This window comes from Neophocaena asiaeorientalis, unplaced genomic scaffold, assembly GCF_003031525.2.
Source record: "Neophocaena asiaeorientalis asiaeorientalis breed wild unplaced genomic scaffold, Neophocaena_asiaeorientalis_V1.1 scaffold362, whole genome shotgun sequence".
In the NCBI taxonomy this organism is placed as follows: Eukaryota; Metazoa; Chordata; class Mammalia; order Artiodactyla; family Phocoenidae; genus Neophocaena; species Neophocaena asiaeorientalis.
The window spans coordinates 1049091-1070102 of record NW_020175700.1 but is presented as its reverse complement, the minus strand read 5'-3'; the positions used below and the strand labels follow the sequence as shown (position 1 = coordinate 1070102).

The 21012-nt window shown below is 47.1% G+C and overlaps 1 protein-coding gene across 3 annotated transcripts in view; it reads left to right on the top strand.

Moving 5' to 3' along the window:
- The window catches only part of FAM169B (Protein), a 98480-nt gene that overhangs the window by 68638 nt on the left and 8830 nt on the right, over positions 1-21012 (top strand). Inside the window, exons 6-8 of one of the 3 annotated variants that reach the window (XR_003001376.1) lie at positions 8692-8874; positions 12542-17106; positions 18348-20971. Coding sequence is in view for 2 of the 3 variants with exons in the window: in XM_024732042.1 (XP_024587810.1) it covers positions 8692-8874; positions 12542-12673; positions 18348-18349 (317 nt within the window). In the remaining variant the exon portion in view is untranslated. Of the gene's footprint in view, positions 1-8691; positions 8875-12541; positions 17107-18347; positions 20972-21012 lie in introns of those variants that run through there. The other 2 variants (XM_024732042.1, XM_024732041.1) reach the window with 2 other exon arrangements.

The window sequence follows — 21012 nt, the reverse complement described above, 5'->3', positions numbered from 1 at the left end:
TTCTTTGTGGTGTCTTTTGAAGTACCAAGTTAATTTTGATGAAGTCAGATTTACCAGTTGGTTGTGTCCATTGATGTCAAAGCTAAGAACTCTTTGCCTAACCCAAGGTTGTGAAGATATCCTTCTGTGTTTTCTTCTAAAAGCTTTACAGTTTTAACTCTTATATTTATGTCTAGATACATCTTGAATTAATTTTTTAAATGATGTGAAGTAAGGGTCCAGCTTCATTTTTAAAAATACCTTATACATTAAAAAATTAGCAGATTTTACTTTTTTTTTTTTTTGCGGTACGCGGGCCTCTAACTGTTGTGGAGGCTCTGGATGCACAGGCTCAGTGGCCACGGTTCACGGGCCTAGCCGCTCTGCGGCATGTGGGATCCTCCCAGACCAGGGCACGAACTTGTGTCCCCTGCACCGGCAGGCGGACTCTCAACCACTGCGCCACCAGGGAAGCCCAGATTTTACTTTTTAAAGCAGTTTTAGGTTTATAGAAAGTGCAGAGAGTTCTTATCCCCCTCCACACACACAGAGTTTCCTCTATTATTAACATATGGCATTAGCGTGGTACATTTATTATAATTCATAAACCAATATTGATGCATGTATTAGTTGACTAGGGCTCCCGTAACAGAGCACCACACATTGGGTGGCTTAAACAACAGAAATTAATTTTCCCATGGTTCTGGAGGCTGGAAATCCAAGTTCAAGGTGTAGGCAAGTTTGGTTTCTTCTGACACCTATGTCTTGGCTTGTGATGGCCATCTTCTCGGTGTGTCCTCTCACGGTTTTCCTGTGTGTGTGTGCATTCTTGGTGTCCCTCTGTGTGTCCAAATTTCCTCTTCTTATAAGGACACCAACTGGATTGGATTAGAGTCCATCTAAAGACCTCATTTTGAGTTCATCACCTCTTAAAGGCCCTGTCTCCAAATACAGACACATTCTGATGTACTGAGGGTTTGGGGAGACACAATTCAGTCCATAAGAATACATTATTATTAACTAAAGTCCATAGTTTACATTAGGGTTCATTCTTTGTGTTGTATGTTTTGTGGGTTTCGACAAGTGTGTAAAGACATGTTCTATCATTGTACCGTCATACAGAGTAGCTCCACTGCCCTAAAAATCCTGTGTTCCACCTATTCATCCCTTGCTCTCCCCTACCCCTTGGCAACCACTAATATTTTTACTGCCTTCGTAGTTTTGCCTTTTCCAGAAGATATCATTGTAACTGTATGCTCTGTAGCCTTTGTGGATTGGCTTCTTTTACTTAGTAATGTGCTGTAAGGTTTCTCTATATCTTTTTATGGCACGATAGCTCATTTCCTTTTAACACTGACTAGTAGTCCATTATCTGGATGTACAATTTATTTATCCACTCTCCCATTGAAGCATATATTGGTTGCTTCCAAGTTTTGGTAATTATGAATATAGGCATTACAAACATTTGTGTGCCAGTTTTTGAGTAGACATAAGTTTTCAACTCCTTCAGGTAAATATAAATGAGCACAATTGCTGGATCCTATGGTAAGAGTAGGTTTAGTTTTGTAAGAAACCACCAAGCTGGGACTTCCCTGGTGGTGCAGTGGTTAAGAATCCACCTGCCAATTCAGGGGACACGAGTTCGATCCCTGGTTGGGGAAGATCCCACATGTTTGTTGCTTTGTGAATTGAGATGGGTTTTATTTGACCAACTTGAAAGTATGATGAGCCTTTAGGAAGGGCTGGTGCAGTGTTCCTCTGCCCCACCCCAGATTTTTATTTTGAAATAATTTAGTTTTACAGAAGAGCTGCAAAGATAGGACAGAGAGTTCCTGTTATACCCTCACTCACCTTGCCCTAATGTTAGCATCTTACATAACCATGGCACAGTGGTCAAAACTGAGAAACTAACATTGGCTGATCTTCCAGCAGTGTCCTTCTCTTGTAGGATCTGATAGGAGTCTTTGTTGTCTTTAATCTTCAGGTCTTCTTAGCCTCCCCTACCAATTTGGGACCATTTCTTGGTTGTCCTTGTCTTTCATGACCTAGACACTTTTGAGGAGTACTGGTCAGGAGATTTATGGAATGTCCAATTTAGATTTGTATGATATTATCTCATGATTTGACCAGGGTTATGAGTTTGGGGCACAGTGAAGCATGCTTCTCCTCACGTGGTCATATCAGGTGTGGGGTACAAGATGCCAACGTTACTACTGGTGATATTCACCCTGATCACTCAAGGGGGTGTCTACCCCCTTTCTATACTGTAAGTTATTATTTTTCCCTTTCCTTATTTAATTGTATCTTTCTAATACAATTTAATACAATTCATTGTATCTTTTCAAATCAGTTTTTTTGAAGTATAATTTTACATCCCATAAAAGTTGCCAATTTTAAGTGTACCATTCAGTGACTTGTTTTTCAGCAAATTTAGAGAGTTGTATGACCAGCACCACAATCCAGATTTTAGATATTTCCATCACCCCAAAAAGTTGCCTTTTTGGTGTCAGTCTCTTTCCATCTCAGCTCTAGGGAACGACTGCTCTGCTCTCTGTCTCCATCAATTTGCCTTTCCTGGATGTTTCATATAAATGGAAAGATACATTATGTGGTCTTCTGTGTCTGGCTTCTTTCACTCAGCTTGGTGTTTTTGAGGTTCATCCAAATTACAGCATATATTAGTATTTTATTCCTTTTTATTGCTGAGTAATGTTCCATGGTATGACTGTACCACATTTTGTTTATGCATTTACCAGTATGGTTTCCAGTTTTTGGCTATTATGAATAATGCTGGTATAAATACTTGCATACATGTCTTTGTATGGACATGTTTTTGTTTCTCTTAAGTGGGTTCCTAGGAGCAGAATTGGTGGGTCTTTGGTTAGCATATATTTTAACTTTTTAAGAAACTGCCAAATTATTTGACAAAGTTTCTGTACCATTATGTATTCCCAGCAGCAATATATGAGGGTTCCAATTTCTCCACATCTTGTCAACGCTTGTCTTTTTGATTATAGCCATTTAGTAGGTCAAAAGTGGCATTTCATTGTGGTTTTAATTTGCATTTTTAAATGACTAATGGTGTTGAGTATCTTTTCACTGATTATTAACCATTTGTATGTCTTCTTTGAAGAAATGTCTGTTCAGATCATCTGTCCGTTTTTAATTGGTTGTTGATTTTCTTTTTGTTGAATTATAAGAGTTCTTTATATAGTCTGGATATATCTTTTATCAGGAATGTGATTTGCAACATTTTCTTACAGTCTGTAGCTTGTCTTTTTATTTTCTTTGTGGTGTCTTTTGAAGTACCAAGTTAATTTTGATGAAGTCAGATTTACCAGTTGGTTGTGTCCATTGATGTCAAAGCTAAGAACTCTTTGCCTAACCCAAGGTTGTGAAGATATCCTTCTGTGTTTTCTTCTAAAAGCTTTACAGTTTTAACTCTTATATTTATGTCTAGATACATCTTGAATTAATTTTTTAAATGATGTGAAGTAAGGGTCCAGCTTCATTTTTAAAAATACCTTATACATTAAAAAATTAGCAGATTTTACTTTTTTTTTTTTTTTTGCGGTACGCGGGCCTCTAACTGTTGTGGAGGCTCTGGATGCACAGGCTCAGTGGCCACGGTTCACGGGCCTAGCCGCTCTGCGGCATGTGGGATCCTCCCAGACCAGGGCACGAACTTGTGTCCCCTGCACCGGCAGGCGGACTCTCAACCACTGCGCCACCAGGGAAGCCCAGATTTTACTTTTTAAAGCAGTTTTAGGTTTATAGAAAGTGCAGAGAGTTCTTATCCCCCTCCACACACACAGAGTTTCCTCTATTATTAACATATGGCATTAGCGTGGTACATTTATTATAATTCATAAACCAATATTGATGCATGTATTAGTTGACTAGGGCTCCCGTAACAGAGCACCACACATTGGGTGGCTTAAACAACAGAAATTAATTTTCCCATGGTTCTGGAGGCTGGAAATCCAAGTTCAAGGTGTAGGCAAGTTTGGTTTCTTCTGACACCTATGTCTTGGCTTGTGATGGCCATCTTCTCGGTGTGTCCTCTCACGGTTTTCCTGTGTGTGTGTGCATTCTTGGTGTCCCTCTGTGTGTCCAAATTTCCTCTTCTTATAAGGACACCAACTGGATTGGATTAGAGTCCATCTAAAGACCTCATTTTGAGTTCATCACCTCTTAAAGGCCCTGTCTCCAAATACAGACACATTCTGATGTACTGAGGGTTTGGGGAGACACAATTCAGTCCATAAGAATACATTATTATTAACTAAAGTCCATAGTTTACATTAGGGTTCATTCTTTGTGTTGTATGTTTTGTGGGTTTCGACAAGTGTGTAAAGACATGTTCTATCATTGTACCGTCATACAGAGTAGCTCCACTGCCCTAAAAATCCTGTGTTCCACCTATTCATCCCTTGCTCTCCCCTACCCCTTGGCAACCACTAATATTTTTACTGCCTTCATAGTTTTGCCTTTTCCAGAAGATATCATTGTAACTGTATGCTCTGTAGCCTTTGTGGATTGGCTTCTTTTACTTAGTAATGTGCTGTAAGGTTTCTCTATATCTTTTTATGGCACGATAGCTCATTTCCTTTTAACACTGACTAGTAGTCCATTATCTGGATGTACAATTTATTTATCCACTCTCCCATTGAAGCATATATTGGTTGCTTCCAAGTTTTGGTAATTATGAATATAGGCATTACAAACATTTGTGTGCCAGTTTTTGAGTAGACATAAGTTTTCAACTCCTTCAGGTAAATATAAATGAGCACAATTGCTGGATCCTATGGTAAGAGTAGGTTTAGTTTTGTAAGAAACCACCAAGCTGGGACTTCCCTGGTGGTGCAGTGGTTAAGAATCCACCTGCCAATTCAGGGGACACGAGTTCGATCCCTGGTTGGGGAAGATCCCACATGCTGTGGAGCAGCTAAGCCCATGCACCACAACTACTGAGCCTGCGCTCTAGAGCCCGTGAGCCACAACTTCTTAGCCTGTGTGCCACAACTGCTGAAGCCCGTTTGCCTAGAGCCCATGCTCCACAACAAGAGAAGCCACTGCAATGAGAAGCCCCGTGCACCACAACAAAGAGTAGCCCCCGCTCGCCACAACTAGAGAAACCTTGCATGCAGCAATGAAGACTCAATGCAGCCAAAAATTAAAAAAAAAAAAAGAAAGAAAGAAAAGAAACCACCAAGCTGTCATCCAGAGTGGCTGTACCGTTTTGCATTCCCACCAACAATGAAAGAGAGTTCCTTTTGCTCCACATCTTCAACAGCACTTTGGTGTTTTCAGTGTTCTGGATTTTGGCCATTCTAATAGGTGTATGGTAGTATCTCACTTTAAAAAAATTTTTGTTTCCCTGATGATATATGATGTGGCACATCTTCTCATGTTACTTGCCATCTGTACAGCTTCTTTGGTGAGGTGTCTATTAAGGTCTTTGGCCCACTTTTTAATCAAGTTGTTTGGTTTTTTTATTGTTGAGTTTTATGAGCTCTTTGTATATTTTGGATAATAGTTCTTTATCAGATATGTCTTTTGAATATATTTTTTCCCCAGTTTGTGGCTTCTCGTTCTCTTGACAGTGTCCTTCACAGAGCAGAAAAATTTGATTTTAATGAAATTCAACTCTCAATTTTTTCTTTCATGGATCATGCCTTTGATGCTGTATGTACAAGTTTATTGCCAAACCCAAGGTCATCTAGATTTTCTCCTATGTTATCTTCTAGTTCTGTAGTTTTGCATTGTACATTTGTGTCTGTGATCCATTTTGAGCTACATTTTGTGAAGGGTTTAAGGTCTGTGTCTAGATTCATGGTTTTGCATGTGGATGTCCAACTGTCCCAGCCTCACTTGTTGAAAAGACTGTCCTTCCTCTATTCACTTTGCTTTGCTCCTTTGTCAGAGATCAGTTGACTGTGTTCGTGTGGGTCTCATTCTGGGCTCTGTTCTGTTGCAGCTTCACTCATTAATTTGTTCATTTTTAATTAATTAATTAATTTTTGGCTTATGGATGTCCAATCATTCTACCACAGTTTGTTGAAAAGTCTGTCTTTTCCCCCACTGAGTTACCATGGCATTTTGTAGAAATTCGGAGTGTAAGAGTTTACTTCTGGACTCTCACTTCTGCTCCATTGATCTATATGCCCACTGTTGCACCATTATCACACTGTCTGATTACCTTGATTTTATAAGAAGCTTTGAAATTGGTTAATATAAAACCTCCAACTTTGTTCTTCTTCTTCTTTTTTTTTTTTCTGTTTTGTTTATCCTAGAGACTTTGCATTTCACATGAATTTTACTCTCAGCTTGTCAATTTCCACAAAAGAGCCTGCTGGGATTTTGATAGGACTGTTGTTAAACTTACAGGTCAGTTTGGGAAGAATTGGCCACTTAACAGTATTGAGTCATCCAATCCAGCAGTCCCCAACCTTTTTGGCACCAGGGACTGGTTTCGCGGAAGACAGTTTTTCCGTGGTGGGGGATGGTTTGGGGATGATTCAAGCGCATTACATTTTTTGTGCACTTTATTTCTATTATTATTCCACCAGGGAAGCCCCATTGATAGGTTTTTGATATGATTCTGCGAGCAATTGATTTATTATGATCTCTGTGCAGTCAGACCTCTCTGCTAATGATAATCCGTATTTGCAGCCGCTCCCCGGCACTAGCATCACCGCCTCAGCTCCACCTCAGATCATCAGGCATTAGATTCTCATATGGAGTGCACAACCTAGATCCCTCGCATGCACAGTTCACAGGAGGGTCGTGCTCCTATGAGAATCTAATGCCGCCACTGATCTGACAGGAGGTGGAACTCCGGTGGTAATACGAGTGATGGGGAGCGGCTGTAAATACAGATGAAGCTTCGCTCGCTCACCCGCTGCTTACCTCCTGCTGTGTGGCCTGGTTCCTAACAGGCCATGGACCGGTACTGGTCTGTGGCTTGGAGGTTGGGGACCCTGATTCAACCCATGAACATGGAATTTCTCTTCATTTATTTAGATCTTCTTTAATTTCCCTCAACTATGTTTTGTGCTTTTCAGTATTTAAGGCTTATGCTTCTTTTGTTAAATATATTCCTGAGTATTTACTTTTTAATGCTGTTGTGAGTGGAATTGTGTCTTTATTTAATTTTAAACATTCTTAGCTTTGAAGGACTTCACTGTTTAGGGACCATTGTTCTTGTTGTCTATAAAATTGGAAGTTATGTAATTGCAACCCAGTTGGTGCTGTTATTTCAGGCACATTTAGGGTTAATTCCAAATTCTTTACAATTACCATCTCAAGTAATTGGGGTTGCTCATTGGTCACAGATTATTTATTTATTCATTCATATTGGGCACAAAACCAACTATTTATTTAGCTCACCATTCTTTTGGTTGGCGATTTTGCTGAGGCTCAGCTGGGTGGTTTTCTGCCCTAGGCTGGGCTGGCCTATGTGTCTGTGGTCACCTGCCCACCTGTTTCTTAAGACCAGCTAGATGTTGGTTGGGACCACAAGGGTGCTTGGGCCATGTTTCTCTCCTGGTGGCTGGCTAGCCTGGGTTTGTTCTTGTTGTGAGTGATAGGGATCTGTGAAAGAATGGAGGGGCCCTGGACCCCGAGAGGCCTAGGCTCGGAACTGGTGTGCTCTTGCCAGCTTCAATCTGTTGCTCAAAGTGAGTCACCAGGCCAGCAAGATTGAAGGAGAGAGGAAGTAGACCCCATATCTTGATGGGAGGACCTTCAAAATCACATGCAAAGGTGTGTGGATATAGGAAAGGGAATAATTGTGGCCATTTTTCAAACAGTTCACTACAGTAGCATGTAGCTCTGCAATTCAGCCTGGCTAATTAGACTCAGAATCATTTTTTTGTTTGTTTGGGAAATTACTCACCTTTGAATCTTTGCAGACACAAATACCACCTCTTCCAATAGGAGCTGACTCTGCGACATATTTCTTTTCCTGGATTCCAGTGCATCTAGAGCACAGGCAACTGTGCAGCTGGGAAGTGAGGAAGGTGATATAGTTGGGTGTGTGTGGCATTTCTAGCTAGGGTGACAACAGAGGTGACTGACTGCAAGGGTAGGTTCCTGTTGCAGAAACAGCAACTTTGCTGCTGTTAGTGCTGGTTGCAGTAAAGTTAAATTCAGGGTAGAAAAGTGGGAGAGGTGCCAGCTGTAGCCTCTCTTGCTCTGCAATAGCAGGGTCATTGATGTTCTCTGGGAAACAGGACTTAGTCTGTTTGGGTCAGGTGTACTTTGCCATAATTGGCCATGGTGAACTCTGAACAAGTCCATGCCATGGAGATGCGTTGGCTGGGTCTCCCAGCCCACGTCACGAAGAACTTTGACATTGCCCAGATGCTCCTCCTTGGCTTTGGGGACCTCTGAACTGTGCACGGTGAGGGAGGGATGTGAGGAGTCTGGGTGCGCGACGGCCTCGCTCGCTCAGTCACCTGGGTTTGCATTTCATTTCAGGGCAATAGCCTAGAGGCCTTGCTCACAGTAATTGACAATGTGTGGGCTGCCCAGTAAGCTGGAGAGCTGGTGGTTTAGTGTGATCTGCTGTTTGGTCTTCAGTGGTTTAGTTTGTGAGGCTGCACTGCTTCCGAATGGTACCAGTGACCTGGCAAGTGGGAGTCCCGCCGGGTCCTGGCAGGCTAGTCCAGCCCAGGGGACAGCACGTGTCTCTTGCTTTCCCCTCAGGCAGCCTGTGTGGTGATGGCACGGGTGTGTGCTACCTGCTGCCTGTCTTAGACACCGTGTTTGTCCGGAGGAGCCATCGCCGCCAGGGCCTGGGCCTGGCCATGCTGAGGGACTTCTGCCAGATGTTCCGAGAGGATGAGGCCCTGGGCATCAGCTGGCCCATCTCCCCTGCCATGTACCAAGGTAATCACTGCATCAGGAGGAGCGCTTGGGTAACGGGGATGGGTAACTCATGTGGGTTCCAGATGATTCTGGGGCGGGAGGTCCCTCAGAGCCGCCGGCACCACGACACACCTGTGAGTTGTCTCTTTCCTCTGAGAAATCTCCTGTTGCTTCAGCACTGAGACTTTAAGCCTGATCACAAGGGGCAAACCTTTCCCAGTCCCTGAGAAGAATTGGATTTAGAAATAATAAGAACCAAATCAACACAGCGTCAGAGAGAAGCAGAATCCAGGGAACCCACTGTGCTGCTGGTTGTTGCTGGGCCTCAAAGGGCCTTTGCTCTTGCACGGGAAGATGCTAGTCATCACTTTGCCTTTCCAACTCGGAGCCCCAGGGGGACCAGGAGCTGAGGGAAGGCAAGCTCCAAATGCACTGAGCCCTGGGCACCTGTGTAGCTCTTACTACAGAAGATGGCTCCCCACATCTGCTCTTGTCCTACCGAGTCCATGTATTAGTCAGGCTTCTCCAGAGAAACAGAACCGGTAGGAGATATATATATATAGAGAGAGAGAGAGAGAGAGAGAGAGAGGGAAAGAGAGAGAAGAGATTTATTATAAGAAATTGGCTCAGACAATGTGGAGATTGAGATATCCTAAGATTACAGTCAGCAAGCTGGAAGCTCAGGAGGACTGATGGTGTGGTTCCAGTCCAAATGCTAACAGGCTTGAGACCCAAGAAAAGCCAGTGTTTCAGTTCAAGTCCAAAGATAGGAAAAGACCAATGTCCCAGCTCAGTCAGTCAGGCAGGAGGAGTTCCTCTCACTTGTGGGAGGGTCAGACTTTTTGTTTTGTAGTCAGGCCCTCAACTGATTGGCTGAGGTCTACCTACAATGGGGAGGGCAATCTGCTTTACTCCATCTAAGGATTCAAACGTGAATCCCGGGACTTCCCTGGTGGCGCAGTGGTTAAGAATCTGCCTGCCAATGCAGGGGACATGGGTTCAACCCCTGGTCTGGGAAGATTCCACGTGCTGCAGAGCAGTTAAGCCCGTGTGGCACAACTACTGAGCCTATGCTCTAGAGCCCATGAGCCACAACTACTAAGCCCACGTGCCACAACTACTGAGCCCATGTGCCACAACTGCTGAAGCCTGCACGCCTAGAGCCCATGCTCTGCAAAAAAGAGAAGCCACCACAATGAGAAGCCTGCACACCGCAATGAAGACCCAACGCAGCCATAAATATATAAATAATTAATTAAAAATGTGAATCTCATCCAAAAACACACTCACAGACACACCCAGAATAATGTATGATGAAATGTCTGGATACCCTTGGCCCACTCAAGTTGACATATAACATGAACTACCACAATCCTTCTCCAGGTTCTGGAAAAGAAATCTTAATATGTATTTGCCAGAGGAAATTCAGAAAGCCCTTATGCTAAATGTTCCACTCCAAATCAGCAAGGGTGGGAGATACTGGGGAGCATCTCCCAGGATCCACGGTCCCCCATGAAGCACATCCACCCCACACTGGGCCCTGCCTCACTTCTTGTCATACAGATACTTTTGGACCCTTACTATTGAGTTTCCAGTGTCCTTATGGTGTGAGAACAACAGATAGGAGAGAAAAGCTGCGAAAGGCAAGGAAACTTCTGTTGCTCGGAAGTCATAAGAAAACCAGGCGAAAACATATTTTCCTCAAGTGGGTTTGGTCATTTCTTTGTATTTTCAAACTCTCCATCTCTCACGAAACTCTGAAGATCCTGAATTTGTGCAAAGAATACTGGAGGCTTACTGCACTGGTTTGCTCACTTGGAGGTCTTGGAAAGTTCTGGAACTCCGGCACTGGTTCTCTGTCCATGCCCACCTGCTGTCTCTCCCTCCCCTCATTCTCATTTCAGCTCTGAGACTTTGTTTGAGTGTGTTGGCCCCCAGGGCAGCCACCTAGGTCTCCCCTGGGGAGGAGCAGGCTCCAAAGGGCAGGGACCACCCCCAGGCCAGCACTGCAGAGACCCTCGCAGGGGCCTGTATCTCCACCTGGTAGAGAAAGAAGATCTGAAGGTACTGATTCTGAATCACACTTGGGGTCTCAGTGGCCCAGCCAAGGGTGCTGGGGCCTTGAGCTTCTACGTCACCCTAATTGTGCCTGGGCTCATGCGTGAGCAGGCAGAGTGTGGACAAAGCAGGACAAAGCAGCAGCTGGAGGCTCAAGGCCGGGCCGGGTGTGGCTGCTCCAGGCTTCACTGACCACCTTTTATCCAGTTCAGTCCTGCCCTTGGAATGGCCCGGAGGGCCTCCCGCCCAGGGCCGCACGCTTTAGCACCCTGTTGAAGCTGCACCTCTCTCCACGGGATGAGGAATCTGCGGGTCCAAGAGGATGTTCTCGCCTGGGTGCAGGCCACTCCTAAACCAGGTCAGGCTACCAGAACCCCAGGGTTCCTGTCAGGGGCTGCCAAGGGCCCAAGTGGACTCTATCCTGGATCTGTGCCCCCAAAAGCAGAGGATGCCACCAATTTGCACATCCTTAGGCCCTGGGACAGCTGCTGGTGGGGTGTAGGTGGAGCGTGGGCGTGGTGTCCATATTTGCATGCACAGGCCCCTTGCCATGGGCTGGGAGCTGGGATGGGAGGAGGGGGTGGGCTGCCAGCTGGGGGCCAGCTCTCTTGGCATCGCCACATTCAGGTGCAAAACTCCAAAGAGTCTAAGAATTCTAAATTTGAAACTGGCTTTTCCTGCTGTTAAGAAGTTATATTTGTCAAGACAGGAGAGCAGAACATTCTATCTAGCACTCGGCTAGCTTGGCTTACACCTTTTGAGTACTTAGCACCATGCTCTGTGGGTTTCCATCTGTGCTCTTGCCCTGGGCCTGATGGAGCCCCCAGCACCTGCAATACCAGGAGCAGCTTCCCATTCGGCTGGATTCGGGGCCCTGCCACGTGGAAATGCTCACCCTGTGAACATAAAAGTCTACAACCTTGAGGGGGTTCTGGAGTCAAGGTGTCTGTGGATAAGCTGGAAGGCTCCCTGGGAGAAGAGGGCTGTGGAGGCTCAGAAAGAGGAAGGACAGTGCCTGTGGAGAGGACCGAGTGGGGTGCCATTATGGGCTGAATTGGGTCCCCCCCAAATTCTAACCCCCAAGGGGACTGTATGTGGAGATGGGGTCTATAAGGAGGTAACTGAGTGTGAGGTTAGATGAGGTCATAAGGGTGGGCCCTGATCCAATAGGACTGGTAAGAGGAGGTCCCAGTAAGAAGAGGAGACTAGGACACAGATGGGTACGGAAGGAAGACAGTGTGAAGACACAGTAAGAAGGTGCCATCTCCAAGCCAAGGAGAGAGGTCTCTGGAGAAGGCAAGCCTGCCAACACCTTGATCTCAGACTTCCAGCCTCCAGAGCTGTGAGACAATAAATGGCTGTTGTTTAAGGCCCTGGGTGTGTGGTGTTTTATTGTGGCCGCCTGAGCAGGCTTAATGGGACGGATGAAAGTGGGAGGCAGGTGAGGAGGATGGCGGGCAGGGGGGTGGGGGTTGGCGTGGGGCAGCGGCAGAGCAGAGAGCTGGGGGTGGGCCGGGCCAGGCTGCTGGAAGGACGGAAGTGGCCGTGCCTGGGGACGCAGACGAGGGACGGCGTGTGTGCACCAGGGCTGCGTGGGCCTCCCTGACTCCTGTGTGCAACTTCCCCTCAGTCTGTAGGAAGTTCCTGGCGGAGCATCCAGAGGAGCGGGGGCGCCTGTGGGAGGCGGAGCCCCCAGGAGCCTGGGGCCAGCGAGTCAACATCTGGCTGAAGGTTCAGCTTCAACAGGCAAGGCGTCCAGATTGTGAGTCGGGGTGAAAGCATGCCCTTTGGTCTGGTTTTTTCCAGTGTCGGTAACGGAAGCACAGATTCACTGGTGCGGATCGAGTCAGGCTGCGCAGACGTTCTGTTTGTTGCTGTTGCAGGAATAGAGGAGGGAGGGAAACCCGGGCGGTGGCATCCTGGCCTTCCTCCACCTCCCATCCTGAACGAACCATACCTTCCAGACCCTCTTGCTCAAATAGATCGCCCCCACTTTAGCCAAATCAGAGACTCCCTGGAACTAAGGGTTCCCCGTTTCCAGTCGGAAAGGGTCATTGAAACATGCAAGAGGATTAATTGCCTCTGTCTAGCAGAAGGTCCCTGGAAAGCATTGTTTCCCGTAGGCAATGTGTGCATCTGGTAAAAATTCTAAGACACAGGAGGGTTTGCTGGAAGAGCGAGCTCTGTACCTTCTCCTCCGGGGAGGGTTCACGTGGGTGTGAGGCAGCCCTGTTACAGACACACAGGCCGTCTTCAGCGAGTTTGTGGCGGTTTTTTTTTTTTTTTCCGGTAGGCGGGCCTCTCACTGTTGTGGCCTTTCCCGTTGCGAAGCACAGGCTCCGGGCGCGCAGGCTCAGCGGCCATGGCTCACGGACCCAGCCGCTCCGCGGCATGTGGGATCTTCCCAGACTGGGGCACGAACCCATGTCCCCTGCATCGACAGGCGGACTCTCAACCACTGCGCCACCAGGGAAGCCCTGTGGCGGGTTTTTGATGGATGGTGTCTGTTTCCAGGTGGTGGGTCTGAGGGCCGGAGGGGCAAACAGGGTGGCAGACACACATTGTCTTTAGGTCTCCAGGCTGCTTTCTGTCCGCGTTCCCTCCACCTCTCCCAGGTAGGGGAGGACGGCCTCAGCTGCAGCTCGAGGTGCAGCTGGGGGCAGGGCTGAAGGGGAGATGGGGGCGAGGGAGCGTCTCTTTAAATTCACCGGCCACGATGAAAGCATGGCTGAGATCCCTTCAGGGTCGAGTGCCACTTCCGAGGCTGTGGGTAGCTCATTAGGGGATGGATAGGCAGGCTGAGGTGCCAGGCTTTCTCTTCCCATGGTGACTGATTCCCCTGAGGTGGCGACAGGGGAGAGTGCCTGGGAGTTTATTGATGATGATGGTGATAGGTTTTGCTCCTCTGGTGCCTTTCCGCTAGGAGGCTTAATGGGTCTTTACAGATATTAATGGGGTGACCGGGCACCTGGGAAGGAGGCTGTGGCAGGGCTGTGACTGTGATCCTAATGAGGCAGTTAAGTGACTTGCCCTGTGGCGTAGAAAGTCGGAAATGATGGGAAGCCAGCCAGGGTCCCAGGCCCTTGGCCGACCAGCCGTGTGGGTTTCTCACTGGGCTTCACAAAGGAGCCTGCAGCCCCCATGCCTCCTGGCCTTTGTGGCTTGGATGTTGCACTTCCTTGGCTGGAAATGGAAAAAAAAAAAAAAAATGGTTTGCCCAAAACAGAATGTGGAAATCATGTGGAAATTGCATGGGCTGGAGGGGGTTTGCAGGGGAGGACGTTTTTGCATAATTGGGGAGATGGCTTCCTCTGAGGAGAATTCCACTGGGGGTTATTTCAAGAGCTGAGAGAGTTGGTGTGGTCTGGTCAGAGGAAATGAGCTAGAATTCAGATGCCAGCCCTGTCACTTTAACTCACTCTGAGATGCACCAACTCTCTCCTTAAAACGGCAAATGAGGGGACTTTCACAGAGAAGGTTCCAGAAGCATGCTTGAGTCCCTTGAAGGAAGAAGGGTCATCATTATAATTAGGGATATAATTAGATTACCGAAACTATAATTTTTTGAAAAATTCTAAGTTGTGGTCTTTTCACTCCCTGTGTAAATCATGGCTAGTTCCCAGTTTCACCCACACCTCCTGTATCCCCCCAGGGCCAGCAGTCAGGATTTTAATTCACTCGTGAAGGTTTTCCACCAACCAGCTTCATTTTGTAACAATTTTGTCAGTCGTCGCTGACACTCAGGTTTTTTCCAGGCCGGCCGGCTAGTGGGGGCCACAGATGCGATCACAGGTTAGCCCAGATGCTCAGCAGTTTCTCTGTTTTCCTCTGTTTCTCTCCTCACGGAAATCAGCAAATGTTAGCCCACTGGGTTTTCCCACCCATCACCAAACAATGCAGATTCTGGAACCTTCTCTTCCTTGGAAATGTCACGAGGCCACTTATTTTAATTTTAATCAGTTATTCTTAGAGTTGCTTTCTTGAATTGTTCTGTTTTTCAAATTCTATCTTTTGTCCCTTTATTTCTGACTATTATTTAGGAGGTTTCCTACAATTTCATGGGCCACAGAAATAGAACTATAAGCCAGAAGCCCGGTGGGGCTTCTAACTAAGGTGTGGACATATTACAACATTCCACAACATTTCAGCAGGAAGTTAACTTCTCCTTTCAAATGTTTTAAAATCTGTTTTTGAAGCAGTGCCATTTGTGGACTGGGGATTTTAGAGTTTGCACGGTCCTGAGTGTTGATAACATCTGTGGCTTATAAAGGCCCTGAAAATATTTACAGGGTTATTCAGACCTTTTGAGAGAAGGAGTTTGTGGGAAACTTTTTTCTTCCTATACTCAGTTACATATGAAGCCTTTGAAACTTGACCGATAGGAGCAGAATTCTGTCCGATGTGACTTCCCCATTAGCTTGCACATGCCTACGTTTCTTTACTGGGGGTGGGGGGTGGATGAAATTGAATACGTCAACATACGTCAACAGTTGATTTTTTTGTTGTTATTGTTAACGGAAAAAGTTGCTGGAGGCAGGAAGTAATTGCACACAGATTTAAAAAGATTTCTTTTTCATTTTTAGGTTATATTTTTGCTTTCTTTCCAGGTGAAGTTTTAATAGATTCAACTGTCATCCATAGGGAAAATACTTTTCTTCTGTTTGTATTTAATTTTTAAAGCTGGAGGGAATGTACATAAAGAGATGTGAAATATTTGAGCTGAGGAAGTGGGGTCATTTTTCTAAAAGCCTGATGCTTAGCAGACTGCAGCTCTAACTTGTTTCAGCTTGTTCTGGAGAGTCAGGCATTACACAGAGCAGTAGCAAGAGCGAGCATATGGGGGTGAGCCAGGCTGGGAAGGGCAGAGAACAGAACCATCACGCCGGATGGGCCTTTTGGTCTAATGCTGCTCTTTGAAAGGTTGTGTGGCTCCCTCTAGTGGCCACTGTTATCTGCTGCAGCATCGGATGGTAAATCATAGGCATCTGCCTTTGACCTACCTGTGTGGCTGCTTCTCAGATTCTCATCCTTGTGAGTCCAAATTATCATTAATTTAAAAAAAAGTATTGCACCTTCATTGTAGGAATAAAGTACAAGGGAAAATTTGATAGCTATTAACATACTTCCATCCATAACACATAAAACCAAAGTTTCACACATCAGGAAAGGAAGAAAATTGATAATGGATTATCTACTTTATTCTCTCATTCATTCATTCACTCACTCATTCAGTTGATTACTGTTAACAGAGCATTTCTCAGCACTGGGAAGTGTCCAGGTGATCCGGATACAGCAGTCAATGAGGCTGGCTGAGAAGTGTCTGAGCTCATTTATGAGCTTATGGTTTTTGTGAAGGAAAGTACATGGGCAGCTACTACTGTATTATATAAAATCTTACATATCAGAGAAGGCTAAAGAGGGCTGGTATTTTTAGATGCTTATGATTCAATTTTGCCAAACCAAATTTTTCTCATTTATAGAGTCTGGAAATAAACTTTAAACATTTACTTATATAGGTAACAAGTAATATTCTTTATTCGAAAAATGTGTTTCATTTGTATTTTCATGTGTTTCATTTGTATTTTCAGCTCAAATGGAAAAGTGCGTATTTTTTTCCTAAAGGATCTGAACCCCTCACCACACCTCCACGTATGGATTTTGGGGTGTGGGGAGGTGCACAGTAGGATAAGAAAGTCACCCCCTTCCAAGTTGGTACTGATTTGGTAGGAGCGGGGAGAGAGGCTGAATTAACATGTGTGATTATGGTCTCTCTTGTGAGTAAGAATTCCAGTGAGCAAAGAGGGGGGCCAAGGAATAGAATGGGAGATCTGACTGCATTTAATGCCTGAATAGTTGGGAGAATAGATCAAAATTCCAGCTCAGAAATGCTTGAATAGAACCACTCTCCCAATACCTGGAAGGTTTTCCTGTCCTTGGAGGGCATGTAGCAGGTGTCAGGGTGAAGGTCAAAAGGATAGAACTGGGTGGTGGGGTTCCATGCTTTTGGAAGTGTCCCCATTATGTTATTAATCTTTTGACTGTCCAGTCCCTTGGGAGTCACCCCATTTGCTCACCCCACTCTCTTGCTTGGGGAGGGCAGCTCACCCAGGAAATTCCAAGGAGGAAGTGACTGCTCTTGGGTGCACTTCTCAAGACAGTGGACCCGGAATATCCCATAATGGAGAAGACAACAAGGTACAGTGACAAATGTGTGTCATTCTAGGACTAGTCATTGTGTCATGCTCATGAAGTTTCCTAAACACCTCTGCTCTGGGCTCCTCTGGGGCAGTAGGCCCTTGATTTATGCTCAGAATCTCCGAGCTGCAGTGGGAGGAGAGGCCATTGCAATTAGACTTTTCACAGTCCTCTTCTCTAAGCTAGACAAGCTCTGACAAAGCCAAAACTAAACAGAGAACACATGGGAATGAGCCGTAATTTTGCATTGTTAAGGAAATACTGAAAAATCTGAATTTCAGATTCTGTGACGGACCAGTATCTTTCAAGCAGAACTAATGTGTGGACAAATTTATCCTTCTTTCCTTCCCCGCCCCTCAAGCCCAGATGCTAGAAAATTGCATAGGGCATTAGGTTATGAGATAGTTCAGAGCAATGGTAGACAGAACCGCGGGTAAGGATGGTTCCTGAATATTCCTTGCTGGCCTCTTGTCGTCAGTAGTTTATAAGATTTTGGAGTGATACGATTCCATGAGTATTTTCCTGAGGCCAAGCCAGACACTTGTCCACACAAGGTGATTGTGCTGACATCCATTTGCTGGCATGGAAGGGCCTTTGCTCTGGAATCCCTAAAGAAGCGATAATGACATTAAACTCCAAAACTTATGAATGCATTTTGTGGGGAATGCTGCTTATATTGGAAAACAGATGGTTCTGGGATAGAAGACTCAGCATCAAAGGCATAAAACATCTCAGAAAGTGCTGGATTATCTTAGAAAAGCTGACTAGTGTCTGACATCAGTTCTAGCCATCTGGCAGAGGAGGGCCTTCCTGTTCCTTGGGTCACAGTGGAAAGATGGGCTGTCAGGCTACTGAACCAAGTGTGTGCTTTGCCTCTGTGCTAATCTCTGACTCTCCTTTTAAACGCTGAAGGCCGTTAGAGGAGGCAGGAGGTGTCCAGTGTGACCTGACGCCTGCGGGCATGTGTCTGGGCAAGTCTGCGCTTCCCCACTTTTATAGTAGTGCCTCCTTGCCTTGTTCTCTCTTGGATCTCCCCGGGCCAGGACTTCATGTCCCACCACTAAATATATGTTCCCATCAGTAAATCTGTGCTCAGAGCATCTTACGTACAGCACACGGTGTCCCCGCGGCCGGCCTGGTGTGTGAACCTGGCTCGCCTGCTCTGACTCTGAGCTCGCGGTGCAGGGCGCAGCCAGGCCAGTGTTAATTGGGATGCTCTGTTGATTCTTCTCTGGTTTCAGGAGAGGATCAGTGGAGAAGAACTGGAGAAGAATGATCGAGATTGCGCAGCGACAGAAGCAGCTGGGTGGCTTGCGAGAGCATGCTGGCCTGAGCAGGAGGGGAAGGAAGCCAAGAGGACGGCGGTGGATGCTGGGCTGCCCCCAGGGTCGTGGCGGAAGCACATGCGTCCCAGCTCCTAACCCCTAACTCGCAGAGGCTGAGCTGAGTCCACTGAGAGGCTTGCCTGGGCTCCAGGGGACGTGGGTTTGAGAGCTACCTGCCACTCCATGCTCCTGTCGCTGGGAGCTGGCCTCTGTCCTTGCTGTGCTGTCATTTGAGGAGCAAATGACCACACAGACCTTCCTACCTCAGGCTTGATGTGTGGGCTCAGGTGATGGGGAGCCTGAGAAGCCCCTCATTTAATCCGAAGGTGCTATACAGGGGCAAGTAATCATTTCCCCACGCTCAGATTTCAGAAGCCCATTCGTTAAACCTAACGTGGTTCCTCTTGCTCAGGATGAGTTTGTAAAGACTGCCCTGGAACCACATGACTACGCCTCTTTCTTCAGCACAAGGAAGCCCAGGACTGCCCCGTCCACACTGCAGAAATCCCTCTGGGGTTTGCCCACGACAGCTCTGCTGTAACTGCGAGACCCCAGACACCAGAGGGGTTTCCAAGGAGACACGTTTCTTTCTGGAGAAGCTTCAGCCACGTCGGAAGCTCCCTGAGTTCAGGGCCAGGCTGCCTGGTGCACACCCAGGCCTCTGGCTCACGTCTGGCTGGTGCAGGAGGCGCTCAGAGTGGGCTCCAGGCGGGCCCCAGGATCGTAGCAGCACCTACTTCCCAAGGGAACTGCCGGAGGGGACTTCGGGCTGATGGCCCTTCTATAGTATTGGTGCCTTCAGCGGACAGGCTTGTGCTAATAAAGGTGACTGTAAAGGTGACATCCTGGCCTGCATGTGACAGCAGCCCCCCTTTCTACATACCTACACAGCCCTGCTCCGGCACGTGCCCAGCCGCTGTCAGGGTTCCTGCCCCCCAGACCTCAGTGAGGACAGGCGAGGCTGGCCGTGGGCCTGTTCACAGGGCAAGGCACAGTCCAGGCAGCTTCACGAGGTCTCAGAGCCTGTCTCCTGAGATCGGGATGGGCTTTCTCCACAGTCAGCATGGGCTCTCCCAGGGTCAGTAGGATTCTTTCCAGGGAAGGCTGGTCAGGTCTTCTTGGGGCGGGCAAGCCAAGTGCTGCCTTAACTTCTGGGGAATGCAAACCTGATTGTATCACCAAGGACACTCCACCCCCTCTGTGGCTCGACACTGTCTTTGCAGCACCCAGGGCCTGTCACAGAGGGCGCTGCTGACGCCGCACCTGCCTCTGGGCTCGCCCGCCCCCATCTTGTTGCCTGGCTGCCTGGGCCTCTCCATCCTCAGACACACCAGGGTCTCACTTAGGGTCTGCTGGGGGTCTTTGCCTTCCCCTCCCTCACCACTCCCTCCTGCACGCGTGTGCGCGCGCACACACGCACACACGCACACATACACGTTAGTCAGGCTCATTCCTGCTTACACATCTGGTTTCAGCTCAGGTGTCCCCTCTTTCCCACATGGCCTCTAAGCACTGGTCACTCGCTGGGCCTCCCTGAGCCTCCACCAGGGTCAGCCTGGGGTGGCTGAGTGTCAGCTCCGACCTGGCCCTTGGTAACTGGTGGGGGGTGGATGGTAACATGTCACCTCAGGAGTGAGGGGTGACACCTTCCTTCTGTTCCTCTGCTGCTAGACCCTGGAGAGGTTGGTGGAAAGACAGTTTCAACCTTTTAGGGATTTAGTGAAGTCCATCCTGGAGGCTGGGGGTGGGAAGAAGACGACCAGTGCCGAGCGCTGGCAAGATACTTACTTGCTGCTTCCCTGAGTGGTTAAAGGGTACATGGGGTGGGACCTCTGTTACTTATTTACTCACCCATGTGTCCATCCATCCATCCATCCTCCCACCCATCCATTTCCCTGTCCCTCTCTTGCTCTTTCCCTCCATCTCTCCATTCATCTTCCCACCCACGCATTTACCCATTTGTTCACATCCATCCATCCATCTATCCATCCATCCATCCATCCATCCATCCATCCATCCATCTATCCATCCTGCTGTACAATAGACATTCAGTGTGCTTGCTCAGGGCCAAGCCCTGTGCTGGGCACAGGGGACATACAGATAAGTGAAGCATGGTCCCTGGACTCAAGGAAACTGTTTTCTGGAAGGGTCCCTCCTGGAATCTTCCAATACGCTTGTCTGTCTTACATTCGTTAGAAAGAGGGGTGAGTCCAACTGAATAGAAAGTTTAGAGTTCCGTACGGAGATGTAAAGTCCCCCAGTGCATGTAGGCTCTCTGGGAAGGAGGCACAGTGGTCTCAAGTCTGTAATGGAGGGGCTGCTGTGTGTGACGTCAGACGTAACCTTTCACACGTGGTGTAGATGTGAGCTGTGAACATTTCACTGTTTGAGACAAATCACTGGTACTTTCTGTTTATGAGGAAATGAACTGATCAAAGTGGCTCAGGGGTTTGATGAAGTTACTATCAATAAGAGAATCCTCCCAAGGAAGAAAAACTGATGTGTTGATGTAATTCATTTAAAGATGTACGAACAGGGCTTCCCTGGTGGTGCAGTGATTGAGAGTCCGCCTGCCGATGCA